Consider the following 14,825-nt stretch of genomic DNA (forward strand, 5'->3'; position numbering starts at 1 on the left):
ACTCTTACTTGAGTCTCTGGTGGTGTGTTCCCTACTTCCACAGCATTGACGTCTTTTTACATTTCTTACAGTGACTGCTGCTAGCTGAAAAAAACTTCTATTATCCTTAATATCTAATGTCCGTGTGTGTGTGTGTGTTGGGGGGAGGGGTGTCAAGTCATCAGCCAATGGACCGGCACTTTCAAAAAGTGAAAGGAGTAAGTCTTTTTTTGGTATTTTTGGCTTAATGTGGTTATATAATGGGTTATTGTACACTATCATTATAACAACAGTTCATATAGATAACTGCAAAAAAAATTGTTAACATTATTAAAAAAAAAAAAAAATCGAACATCGTACGTAGTGACTCACAATGTTACTCATTACTTGGGTATTCTTTTCACAAAATACTTTTTTACTTGAGTACATTTTTTGGATGAATACTTTGAGTAATATTATTTTGAAGTAATGCTACTCTTGAGTAAAATTTTTGGCTACTCTATCCATATCTGGTGGTGTTCTTTTTACATTTCTTACTAAAAAAAAAACTACTAAAATCCATTATATCTAATGTATGTGTACAGTACCATTATAACAACAGTTCATATCGATTACTTTGTGCTGGGAAAAAAATACCATCGTTAATTTTTTTTTTTTTTTTTAATCAAACATCGTAAGCAGTTACTCACAATATTACTCATTACTTGACTATTATTTTAACCAAATAATTTTTGACTTGCACTTGAGCATTATTTTTGGGAGGAATCCTGTGAGTAATATTATTTTGAAGTAACGCTACTCTTACTAGAGTAAAGTTTTTGGCTACTCCATCCATAGCTGGTGGTGTGTTTCCCACTACATTGGCGTCTTTTTACATTTCTTACTTTGGCTGCTACTGGCTGAAAAAAAACCCCTACTAAAATCCATATCTAATGTATGTGTACAGTATCATTATAACAACAGTTCATAACTTTGTGCTGAGAAAAAAAATACCATTGTTAAAAAACAAAAACATCGTAAGCAGTCACTCGCAATGTTACTCGTTACGTGAGTATTCTTTTCACCAATTACTTTTTATTTTTACTTGTACTTGAATGCAATTTTTGGATGACTACTTTTACTTGAGTAATATTACTCTGAAGTAACGCTACTCGAGTCAAGTTTTTGGCTACTCTACCCGTCTCTGGTGGTGTGTTCCCCACTTCCACAACATTGACGTCTTTTTACATTTCTTACAGTGGCTCTTTTACTTGAGTAATATTATTTTGGAGTAGCACTACTCATACTTGAGTCAAGTTTTTGGCTACTCTACCCATCTCTGGTGGTGTGTTCCCCACTTCCACTACATTGACGTCTTTTTACATTTCTTACCATGGCTGCTGTTGACTGAAGTCGTTAAATAACGCAAATCAGGTTGGATGCATGTTGTACTTAATGATATAAAGTATGAAAAAACCTGAAAACTGATATCAGTTCTGGATTCTGCACCCAAAAATTATTTAAAAACAGATCAAACCAAAAACAATTCATTTTTGTTTTTCAAAATGACCCCTCATCGCTTTATCACTCCCACCAGTGATTCAGTTGTTTGGCTATTTTCTCAATAAAAGTCACGAAATTTGACGCACTAGACATCCACGTCACATTTTTTTCCTATTTCTAAAAATGTACTGTCTCACCAAAGAGGAAGCCAAACAAGTGTAGAAATAAACCAAAGGCACGTTACTTCCTCGTGTCCGGCACCTGCGCCCCGGTGCGTTAAAGTGATGTTATCCAAGTTTAGAGTTAGGAACGTACAGGTAGCTACCGCTGGTGAGGATGAGGAAAATCTGCGGGTAGTAGACGGACAGCAGCGCGCTGCGAGACGAGATGATGAGCATGGTTGCGCATTGAACGCAACTTAATCTTCTCTCCTTGTTATGTTAAAAAAAAAAAGAATAGACGTCCAGGTAAGTGTTGCGTTCAAGGCTTGCCCGTCGGTGCTCCAGCTGCGAGCTCCACTGGCGGTGCGCCGAGGGTGAGCCGCTGCATCCCGAGGCCGAAGTGCGCGCTCCCACCTGGGCTGCGAGAATGCGGGGGTGGGCGTGGTGCGGGTCGGTTCGTGCGCATCCAAAAAGTGGCGCTGTGGTGCTTTGTGAGCGCACGTCCAACTGGATCCCCCACCCACAATAACGACACGGCCCACTTCTTTGTAAAGCAGCAGCTTCACGTCCAAAATTCGAATATCACAGAAATTCTCCTTAAACAAAAATCCAATTAATGAAAATACATTATTTGCCCACAAAGGGGCACTATAATACAAGTAAGGCCACGCACTTGAAGATAATTGAGTTGTGTTTTTGCCGAATAGAACGAATATAACTAGAAACTGCAATTTCTGGCAGCAGGGCCGAGAGCCAAAAGTGGTATTTGCCATGTGGCGAAATGATTTTGCCATATGGAAAATTGATTTTGCCATGTGGCTTTTTTTTTTGCCATGTGACATTTTTTTGCCATGTGGCAAAATTGATTTTGCCATGTGGCAAAACTGATTTTTCCATGTGGCATTTTTTTTTACCATGTAGCATTTTTATTGCCATATGGCAAAATGGATTTTGACATGTGGCATTTTTTTGCTATGTGGAAAAATTGATTTTACCATGTGGATTTTTTTTTTTGCCATGTGGCAAAATTGATTTTGCCATGTGGCAAAACTGATTTTGCCATGTGGCATTTTTTTGCCATGTAGCAAAATCTATTTTGGCATGTGGCAAAATGGATTTTGCCATGTGGCATTTTTTTGCGATGCGGCATTTTTTTGACATGAGACAAAACCTATTTTGCCACGTGGCAAAATTGATTTTGCCATGTGGCTTTTTTTTGCCATGTGGCAAAATTGATTTTGCCATGTGGCATTTTTTTGCCATGTGGCATTTTTTTTGACATGTGACAAAATTGATTTTGCCATGTGGCAAAATGGATTTTGACATGTGGCATTTTTTTTTTTGCCATTTGGCAAAATTGATTTTGCAATGTGGCATTTTTGGTCATGTGGCAAAATGGATTTTGACATGTGGCATTATTTTTAACGTGGCATTTTTTTGCTATGTGGCATTTTTTTTTGCCATGTGGCAAAATAGATTTTGACATGTGGCAATTTTTTGGGGGTACATGCCAAAATGAATTTTTGTTTGTCACATTTTTTGAGGGGGTTATGTGGTAGGCTATTTTTTTGGGTGAATATGGCGGTTTTGAAAGGCCATGCCATTGATGACAATGCACCTAAAAAATTTTCCCTTAATTTTAAATGGCAGATAAACGTGTGTGCCTGTGATTTTTGACCATACACTTAGTCAGGTTATGCCATTGACGGCTATGCACGTTCAAATTTTCCAAAGTCCAAATCCATTTTGCCTCAAACCCCCCCAAAAAATGCCTCTTGTCAAAATCCATTTTGCCACATGGCAAAAAAATGCCACATGGCAAAATCAGTTTTGGCACATGGCAAAAGAAAATCCCACATGGAAAAGAAAAAATGCCACATGGCAAAATCCATTTGTTCCCAATGCATGGGAAACATGGACGCACATAGCTGTCAATGGCATCGACTTACATATGCCTCAATGGAATCCAAGTACATTGCATTAATAAAATAGACATATGGGACACAGTTTTTTTGCCATTGAAAATGAATGGGAAATTGGGACGTACATAGCCATCAATGGCATCGACTTAAATATGACTACCCACCAAAATTTTCTTTCCGCCTGTAAATGTGATTTGTTAAAAAAAAAAAAAAAATTCTAAATGCTACAATTTTTGACCATATCGCATAATTTACGTGTCAAAAATTCCGGGACGGTAAAGGGCATAAAAGTTAGATACAGAATTTGACAAAAATGTACGGTTCCCCCAAAATTTGCCAAAAAACTCCCATTCATTTCAAAGGGACACCATTGACAGCCATGTCGGTCCAAATTTCCCATTCATTTTCAATTGCAGGAAAAAATAGGTTCTTGTGATCTTTGACCATTTACCATTATAGCCTATTGACATTTTGTGACCTGATATCAACGAGACGCGTCCCCGATCGTGTCCCCCATTTAGTTTAATGTGGGTCGATACACTGCCCTCGGGTGGCAACAGTGAATATGACATAACTCATTTCACATGGCTGAATCGAGCTGCTCCCTGTTAAGACCAACATAAGGTAAGTTTTTTTTTTTTTAGCTAATGTTTTCGTAATTTAGTTTCTAGGTATATTTTGCCGTTTTTTTGTGGGAATATGTGTTATGACGACTTGTTAAGAGCATTGTAAAACAACACTAGCATTCGATAGCATTTTAGCTAGCGGACATTTGCTATGCAAGTTAGCCAATTGTTCTTTTGTTGTTCTTAGATCATCATTTATTTTTTTTGTGGTATGCAGTTTGAGGCTAAACTCAGGTATGACTTGATTATTTCAACCAACTAGTTTATAGCTTAATCAACGACTAAGAAACAAGTGTATATGACATAACTCATTTCACATGGCTGAATCCAGCTGCTCCCTGTTAAGACCAAGCTAAATTCTTATTGAAGCTAATGTTTTTTTAATGCATTGGTAATTTCGTTCGTTGGTATATTTAGCCGTTTTTTGTGGGAATATGTGTTTGAAACATTTGTTAAGAGCATTAAAAAAAAAGTTAGCATTTTATAGCATTTAAGCTAGCGGACTTTTGCTATGTTAGTTGTTGTACTTAGATGGGCTAAGCTCAGGTATTTTAATGTTCAGTGTTCCTTATGCGATTACTCAATTATTCGAACTAACTAGTTCATCAATTAATCGACTACTAAAATAATCGATAGCCGCAGCCCTAGATTGGTTGATGATTTTACGACACTATGTGGGGAAAGCCGGTCTTCCTTAAGGCAAAACACTACCACTTTTGTCCACCGGTGCCGCTAAAATCAACCAAAACTGAATTTTTTTTTTTTGCCATGTGGCAAAATTGATTTTGACGTGTGGCATTTTTTTGGTATGTGGCAAAATAATTTTGGTTTGTTGCATTTTTGAGGGAGTTATGTGGTATTTTTGAGGGTATATGGCAGTTTTGAATGCCATGCACGTTCATACCATTGACGGTTATGCATGTCCAATTTTTCCATTCATTTTAAATGGCAAAAAAACGTGTGGCTGTGATTTTTGACCATACACTTCGCATTACAGCGCATTGACATTCAACTGGCAACCAAGTCTGGCTATGCCAATGACGGCTATGGATGTCCAAATTTTTCAAAATCCAAATCCATTTTGCCACATACCAAAAAAAATGCCACATGGCAAAGTCAATTTTGCCACTTGGCAAAAAAAAAAATGCTACGTGGCATAGAGAAAATGCCACATGGCAAAATCCAATTGTTCCCAATGAATGCTAAACATGGACGTACATAGCTGCCAATGGCATCGACTTACATATGCTTCAATGGAATCCAAGTACATCGGCATCAATAAAATCGACATACATGGGACAGAGGTATTTTGCCATTGAAAATGAATGGGGAAATTTGGACGTACATAGCCGTCAATATCGACTTAAATATGCCTCAATGGAATCCAAGTACATTGGCATCAATCAAATTGACACTCATGGGCGTCAATGCAATCTACATGCCATTGGAAATCAATGGGAAATTTCGACTTAAAAGGCTGTCAATGGCATCCCATTAGAAATGAATGGGACAGTTTTTGGCAAATTTTGGGGGAACCGTACCTTTTTTTCTAAATTCTGTATACAACTTTTATGCCCCTCACCGTCCGAGATTCTGTATACAACTTTTATGCCCCTCACCGTCCGAGAATTTTTGATCTCCAAATTACGTGATTTGGTCAAAAGTTGTAGGACAAGATACATTTTAGAAGAAAAAAAAATTGCGAAAAATCGGCGTTTAAGGGCAACCTAAACTCAGGTGTTTTAATTTTTAAATGCGTTTATTGCTCTTGAGCACTTAAAAGTACATGAAGTCCAGTCGTGCTGCAACGATTAATTGATTAATTTGAGTAATTCAATTATTTCGATTAGAAAAAAGCTTCGTATCAAATTTTGTTGCTTTTAGGATTTAATTCGAGTGGCGTTGTCATGGTTTGTTTTGAAAGTGTTTGCATTTAATTGATTTTAGGTGGACAAACTGCCCTCTAGTGGCAACAGTGAATATGACACAGCTCATAGACTGACTCATAGCAACTGAATCCATCTGTTAAGACCAACGTAAGGTAAGTTTTTTTTAGCTAATGTTTTTGTAATTTTGTGTCTACGTGTATTTAGCCATTTTTTGCGGGAATTTGTGTTTGAACGATTTGTTCAGAGCATTGTAAAACAACCGCTAGCATTTGATAGCATTTAGGCTAGCAGACTTTTGCTATGCAAGTTAGCCAATTGTTTTTTTGTTGTACTTACATCATCATTTATTTTTTTGTGGTATGCCGTTTGAGGCTAAACTCGGGTATGACTTCATTATTCAAACTAACTAGTTGATAGCTTAATCGACAACTGAACGACAGTGTATATGACAAAACTCATTTTACATGGCTGAATCCAGCTGCTCCCTGTTAAAACCAACATCAGCAAAAAACTTTTTTGAGCTAATGTTTTGTAAATGCATAATTTAGTTTGTTGGTATATTTAGCCGTTTTTTGTGGGACCATTTGTTAAGAGAATTGTTAAACAACGTTAGCATTTGATAGCATTTAAGCTAGCGGACTTTTGCGATGTAAGTTAGCCAAATGTTGTACATGTATCCTCATTTATTTGTTTTTGGTCGGTAACTGTCACACCTCTATTGTCTATATATATATATATATATATATATAAAAAAAAGCATTTTATAGCATTTAAGCTAGCGAACATTTGCTGTGTAAGCTAGCCAACTGTTCTTTTGTTGTACTTAGATCCTCATTTATTATTTTTTTATAGCGTTTGAGGCTTCAGGTATTTAAAATTTCTTATGTTCCTTATTCGATTACTCGATTATTCGAACTAATTAATCGATTAATCGACTACTAAAATAATTGATAGCCGCAGCCTTCGATTGATTGATGATTTTACGACACTATGCGGGGAAACTCAGTCTTCCTTAAGGCAAAACACTACCGCGTTTGTCCACCGGAGTCGCTAAAATCAACCAAAACTGAAAAGTTACCAAGTGTTGCTTCAAATTCAATCTTATTTTTTTGTTTAATTTTAATTTATATGTCAAATCAAGATCAAACATGAAAATAAAACTCCGAGGGGTGGAAGTGAATTATTTTTCAGTGCCATTGACAGAAATAAACGTCGAATTCATTAGAACTTGGAGTTGTTATATTGTCTGTTTACATTTGTTGCACTATCATGTGTTTACTGTTATATTTTTTCAGCGCTAATGACGGTGGTAGACGTCTAATTTGAACTTGGAGTTGTTGTATTATTAGTCTCCATGTGTTGCACAACCATTTGTAAGCAGTGATAGCTTAGCTTGGACATTAGCATTGAATCATTCAATGTAAATACTATAATGGAAATATTCAAGTTTTCTTAATATTAATTTTACGTTACATGCTACATTGTAACGTGCTTTTCTCTCTTTTAATCTCCAGCAAAAAAACGCACAAAGTCACTTTTTATGACGTCCCAAACTCGGATGTGCCGTTCATCAGCGTCTTTGCGCCCTCATGTGGTAGCAAAAAGGAAAAACATCTCACGCAAGGTAAATGGATTTCCAGCGAGTTCTCATCAGGGCTAAATATTGTTTATAATTACAGAGCAAATGTGTTTATGAACACAAAATAAGATGTCGTTATAGCTGTGGGACTGTTACGTAAATAATGAGTTCAGTTTCTTAGAAGCTTCAAAGGATGAGCTGTTTTATTAGTTTGCTTCACAAGAGGACAAACTACATATTTTATCCGTGGCTGCTCTTTAATTCCGGACTTTCATGTCTTTACAACCGCATTTTGAAATAAATCCCCATTCCAAATATGATGTGAGACGTCCCCGGAGGAAGGGAGCCTTTTAATTCCAATTGATTGAGAATGTAAACAGAATAAAACTACAGTTTATTCTTTTGAAAAGTTAAAGGCTCGTATGCCTGTTTTGAAAAATCTCCAATCAGATGTGCTGAATTCGATGTGATTTTCACTCCCAGTGACTCTCTTAACCGCATGTTCCAAACGCCAGGATAGAATTTAATAGTCGGCGTTCAAGTCTTGGCAGTTGCGTCGCCGTATCTGGTTCTTTTCACGTTTCCAGCGAGGTTTCGGGGGCCCGAGTAGGATTTAACCCTTTAAGTACCCCTAAATGCCCTCTAAATCTCAAAATAACTATCCAAAAACTTGTGCTATGCATCATTGTACTGTCTTCGCCAAGGCATTGAAGCTACAGTGGTATTAAAAAATATTTGAACATGAAATCTGAGAGACAGCGAGAACCCAAAGTGGTATTTGCCATGTGGCCAAATGGATTTTACCATGTGGCATTTTTTTTTTTTTTGGTGACAAAATGGATTTTGCCACGTCGTGTTTTTTTTTTTTTTTGCCATGTGGCAAAATGGATTTTGCCATGTGGCATTTTTTCTGCCATGTTGCAAAAGTGGATTTTGACATGTGGCATTTTTTTTGCCATGTGGCAAAATGGATTTTGCCATGTGGCATTTTTTTTGCCATGTGGCAAAATGGATTTTGCCATGTGGCATTTTTTTTGCCATGTGGCAAAATGGATTTTGCCATGTGGCATTTTTTTTGCCATGTGGCCAAATTAATTTTGCAATGTGGCTTTTTATTTGGCATGTGACAAAATGGATTTTTCCATGTGGCTTTTTTTTTTTTTTTGCCATTTAGCAAAATGGATTTTGCCATGTGGCTCATGTGGCATTTTTTTGCCATGAGGCCAAATGGATTTTGCAATGTAGCTTTTTTTTTGCCATGTGACAAAACAGATTTTGCCATGTGGCATTTTTTTTTGCCATGTGGCTTTTTTTTTGCCATTTGGCAAAATGGATTTTGCATGTGGCATTTTTTTCCCATATGCCATTTTTTTGCCATCTGGCAAAATGGATTTTGCCATGTGGCATTTTTTTGCCATGTGGCTTTTTTTGCCATTTAGCAAAATGGATTTTGCCATGTGGCATTTTTTTGCCATGTGGCAAAATGGATTTTGCCATGTGGCCAAATGGATTTTGCAATGTGGCATTTTTTTGCCATGTGACAAAACTGATTTTGCCATGTGGCATTTTTTTTTTCCATGTGGCAAATAGATTTTGCCATGTGGCATTTTTTCTTTGCCAGGTGGCATTTTTTGCTATATGGCAAAATAGATTTGCCATGTGGTGAAACTGATTTGCCATGTGGCATTTTTTATGCCATGTTACAGAAGTGGATTTTGACATGTGGCATTTTTTTTGCCATGTGGCATTTTTTTTGCCATGTGGCATTTTTTTTGCCATGTGGGAAAATCGATTTTAACATGTGGCAATTAATTTGCCATGTGGCAAAACAAATTTTGCCACGTGCCATTTTTTTTGCCATGTGCCATTTTTTTTTTGCCATGTGGCAAAATGGATGTTGACATGTGGCATTTTTTATTGTATGTGGCAAAATGGATTTTGGTTTGTCGCATTTTTTTTGGGGGGGGGGTTATGTGGTATTATTTGGGGGTATATGGCAGTTTTGAAGGCCATGCACGTCCATGCCATTGACGGCTATGCATGTCCAATTTTTCCATTCATTTTAAATCGCATAAAAACATGTGGCTGTGATTTTTGACCAAACACTTAGCATTACAGCGCATTGACATTCAACTGGCAACCAAGTCAGGCTATGCCATTGACGGCTATGCACGTCCGAATTTTCCAAAATCCAAATCCATTTAGCCACTTACCCAAAAAAAAAAAGGCCACATGTCAAAATCCATTTTGCCACATGGCAAAAAAAGCCATATGGCAATATCCACTTGTTCTGTTTTTTTCATCTGTGTGATTTTGACAAAGAACTGATCACATTTGATGGTCATTTTATGAAGAAACATGAGAAATTCCAAAAGGTTCAGATACTTTTTTAGACCACTGTAAGTCTTAGCTAGACAGCAATGTAAGCTCCGAAATGACGATGTGTGATGTCCCTGTGGTTTGCTGATTTTACTCAGCTCCTCGTGACATCAACAGAATGACACTAAAATACAAATGAAATTAAATCGGTTTCATCGTCAATAACAGCAATCCAAATTGGCGTTTATAAGTAGCTGCTGATAGAGCAATAATAAGCCACACAAACGATTAGCATGTATCAGTTAGCGTCTGCACTTCATGGTTTATTTTGAAAGTGTTTGCACTTAGTTTGATTGATTTTAGGTGAATACATTGTCTTCGAGTGGTAACAGTGAATACGACATAACTCATATTACATGGCTGAATCCAGCTGCTCCCGGTTAAGACCAACATAAGCTAAGTTTTTGTTTGAGCTAATGTTTTCGTAATTTAGTTTCTAGGTATATTGAACCGTTTTTTTTTTTTTTTGTGGGAATATGTGTTTGAACGATTTGTTAAGAGCATTGCAAACCAACATTAGCATTTGATAGCATTTAAGCTAGCGGACTTTTGCTATACAAGTTAGCCAATTGTTCTTTTGTTGTACTTAGATCCACATTTATATATTTGGAACTAACTAGTTGATAACTTAATCGACTACTACATGACAGTGAATACGACCTCACTCATTTCACATGGCTGAGTCCAGCTGCTCCCTGTGAAGACCAACATAAGCTAAGTTTTTGTTTGAGCTAATGTTTTCGTAATTTAGTTTCTAGGTATATTTAACCTTTTTTTTTTTGTGGGAATATGTGTTTGAACGATTTGTTAAGAGCATTGTAAAACAACGTTAGCATTTGATATCATTGAAGCTAGCAGAATTTTGCTATACAAGTTAGCCAATTGTTCTTTTGTTGGACCTAGATCCTCATTTATTTATTTTTGGATGCCGTTTGAGGCTAAACTCAGGTATGACTTGATTATTCGAACTAACTAGTTGAGAGCTTAATTGACTACTACACGACAGTGAACATGACCTAACTCATTTGACATGGCTGAATCCAGCTGCTCCCTGTTAAGACCAACATAAGCTAAGTTTTTTTTCAGCTCATGTTTTCGTAATTTAGTTTCTAGGTATATATAGCCGTTTTTTGTGGGAACATGTGTTTGAACGATTTGTTAAGAGCATTGTAAAACAACTTTAGCATTTGATAGCATTTAAGCTAGCGGACTTTTGCTATATAAGTCATTCAATTGTTTTTTGTTGTACTTAAATCCTCATTTATTTATTTTGTGTATGGAATTGTCACATCCCTGTTGTCTCTACGTGTTGCGCCACCATTTGTCGTCAGTGATTGTGACAATTAAATGCTAAATTATGAAAAAAAATCAGCTTACCTACAACAAACATACTGTACATATCTAAAAATGTTGTGTATCCACTTCCTCCACATCTGCAACATGTTTAGAACTCCACATCCACTGAGAACATAAAAAAACATATCATTTCTGGTGACATTTACGCATTGAGTGCTTTCATCCAAATGTTGTTCTTCTGGAACCAATTTCTGGGCTTGCTAGCTTTCATATAAAAGCTCTGAGGCGAGTCAATTCACTCAAGATTACTTAAGGTTTTATGCAACAAACGTCCATCATTCACCCTACTGTACGTTATAAAAACTGCCTTGACAAAGACGTTATTTTGAGTGACACTTCTTTTCGCAAGGGTGTACAGTTCACTGTTTCCTAAACAATCGGGACATCTTAATGCAGGTTTTCCTATGAAATAAGGTTAAACGCTTTACGCTGACACATCCCTGGCGCACCGTTTGGGGAAGTATAATTGTGCACGTCATGGTTACAGCTGTGTTAAAAGACAGCCTTGGCAATATCGATGGGAACAAGCGTTTTTACTACCTGGGTTTGACTGCTAAATAAGCTGCGAGGTGTATTAAGCGGCTCCTCGTGTCATTTTCACTTTGCGACATGCTCATGTTTCCACAGGATTTTTGTAGTTTACGTTTGACGGATAATTACGGCCTAATTCAATTTTTTTGCGTGTGCAATTTCATGCTATATTTAGAGGCAAGGTGTGAAGGACCATGGAAATTTTTATTTGGAGGCTCTAAGTACAACAAAAGACCAATTGGCTAACGTACATAGCAAAAATAGCTACCTTAAATGCTATAAAATGCTAACGTTTTTATTTTACAATTCTCTTAACAAATGGTTCAAACACATATTTAGCCATGTTAAATGAGTTATGTCATATGCACTGTTGCCACTACAAGGTACTGTAGCCACCCAAATCAATAAAACTAAATGCATAGGATCTAAGTACAACAATAGAACAATTGGCTAACTTACATAGCAAAAGTCCACTAGCTTAAGTACTATAAAATGCTAACTTTTTTTTTTTTTAATAATGCCCTGAACAAATGGTTCAAACACATATTCCCACAAAAAAAAAAAAACAAAAAAAAACGGCTAAATATACCTATAAACTAAATTATGAATGCATTAAAAAACAAAAACTTATGTTAGTCTTAACAGGGAGCAGCTGGATTCAGCCATGTAAAATGAGTTATGTCATATTCACTGTTGCAAGTGGAGAGCAGTGTATCCACCCTAATCAATACAATGAAATCTAAAGTATCTAAGTCCAACAAAAGAACAATTGACTTACATAGCAAAAGTCTGCTAGCTTAAATGCTATAAAATGCTAATTTTATTTTATTTTTTCAATTACAAGGCTCTTAACAAATAGTTCAAACAAATATTGCTACAAAAAACAGCTAAATATACCTATAAACTAAATTATAAAAACATTAGCTAAAAAAAAAAACATTAGCTTATGTTGGTCTGAACAGGGAGCAGATGGATTCATCTATGTTAAATGAGCTATGTCATATTCACTGTTGCCACTTGAGGACAGTGTATCCACCCAAATCTAAACTAAATGCAAAGGATCTCAGGACAACAAAAGAACCAATTGGCTAACTTACAGAGCAAAAGTCCACAAGTTTAAATGCTTAACAATGCTCCTTTTTTTACAGTGCTCATAACAAATGGTTCAAACACATATTCCCACAAAAAAACGGCTAAATATACCTATAAACTAAATTACAAATGCATAAAAAAACATGCGCTTATGTTGGTCTGAACAGGGAGCAGCTGGATTCAGCCATGTAAAATGAGTTATGTCATATTCACTGTTGCAACTAGAGGGCAGTGTATCCACCCTAATCAATAAAACGAAATGCAAAGGATCTAAGTACAACAAAAGAACAATTGGCTAACATGAATAGCAAAAGTCTGCTAGCTTAAATGCTATCATATGCTCACGTTGTTGTACAATGCTCTTAACAAATCGTTCAAACACATATTCCCACAAAAAAAAGGCTAAATATACCTAGAAACTAAATTACGAAAACATTAGCTCAAACAAAAACTTAGCTTATGTTGGTCTTAACAGGGAGCAGCTGGATTCAGCCATGTGAAAGGAGTTATGTCATATTCACTGTTGCAACTAGAGGGCAATGTATCCACCCCAATCAATAAAACTAAATGCAAATGATGTAAGTACAACAAAATAACAATTGGCTAACTACCATAGCAAAAGTTCGCTAGCTTAAATGCGATCAAATGCTAACGTTTTTATTATGCTCTTGACAAATGGTTCAAACTCATATTTCCACAAAAAATGGCTAACTAGACGTAGAAACTAAATTAAGAAAACATTAGCTCAAACAAAAACTTAGCTTATGTTGGTCTTAACAGGGAGCAGCTGGATTCAGCCATGTGAAATGAGTTATGTCATATTCACTGTTGCAACTAGAGGGCAGTGTATCCACCCCAATCAATAAAACTAAATGCAAATGATGTAAGTACAACAAAAGAACAATTGGCTAACTAGCATAACAAAAGTCCGCTCGCTTAAATGCTATCTAATCCTATCGTCGCTTTACAATGCGATAAACAAATCGTTCAAACACATATTACCACAAAAAAACGTCTAAATATACCGAGAAACTAAATTCTGAAAACATTAGGTCAAACAAAAACTTATCTTATGTGGGTCTTAGCAGGGAGCAGCTGGATTCAGCCATGTGAAATGAGTTATGTCATATTCACTGTTGCAACTAGAGGGCTGTGTATCCACCCCAATCAATAAAACTAAATGCAAATGATGTAAGTACAACAAAAGAACAACTGGCTCACTTATAGCAAAAGTCCAACAAAAGAACAATTGGCTAACTAGCATAACAAAAGTCCGTTAGCTTAAATGCTATTAAATTCTAGCGTTGTTTTACAATGCTCTTAACAAATCGTTCAAAACGATATTCCTACAAAAAAATGGTTAAATATACCTAGGAACTAAATTACGAAAACATTAGCTCAAACAAAAACTTAGCTTATGTGAGTCTTAAACAGGGAGCATCTGGATTCAGCCATGTGAAATGAGTGATGTCATATTCACTGTTGCCACTAGAGGGCAGTTTATCCACCCAAAATCAATAAAACTAAATGTAACACGTTACATTTACTCCGTTACATTTACTTGAGTAACGTCCTGAGACAAATGTCCATATATAGTCAGTTGAATAGTGGAACCATTTATGAAGTATTATCCAATGTTTTTTGTACTTCATTTCGTTAGTAATTTGATTAAAAAAAAACTAAAGCTGTAACGATTAATCAATTTACTCGAGTAATTCGATTCGAAAAAAGCTTCGAATTAAATTATGTTGCTTTGAGTGTTTGTTTCAATAAAGTGGCGTTGCAATGGTTTGTTTTGGAAGTGTTTGCATTTAGTTCTATTGAAGTGA

At 36.2% G+C, this 14,825-nt stretch overlaps 1 protein-coding gene across 3 annotated transcripts in view; it reads right to left on the reverse strand.

Annotated features, from left to right (window-relative positions):
- Nucleotides 1-14,825, reverse strand: part of wnt7ba (wingless-type MMTV integration site family, member 7Ba) — a 56,875-nt gene that overhangs the window by 29,348 nt on the left and 12,702 nt on the right. Inside the window, exon 2 of one of the 3 annotated variants that reach the window (XM_057855490.1) lies at nt 11,395-11,478. The exons of 1 other annotated variant lie outside the window; for it this stretch is intronic. In XM_057855490.1, coding sequence (XP_057711473.1) covers nt 11,395-11,478 — 84 coding nt within the window. Of the gene's footprint in view, nt 1-1,776; nt 2,311-11,394; nt 11,479-14,825 lie in introns of those variants that run through there. One more of the 3 variants, XM_057855492.1, reaches the window with a different exon arrangement.

The sequence above is a fragment of the Corythoichthys intestinalis genome, chromosome 13 (genome assembly GCF_030265065.1).
Source record: "Corythoichthys intestinalis isolate RoL2023-P3 chromosome 13, ASM3026506v1, whole genome shotgun sequence".
Lineage (NCBI taxonomy): Eukaryota > Metazoa > Chordata > Actinopteri > Syngnathiformes > Syngnathidae > Corythoichthys > Corythoichthys intestinalis.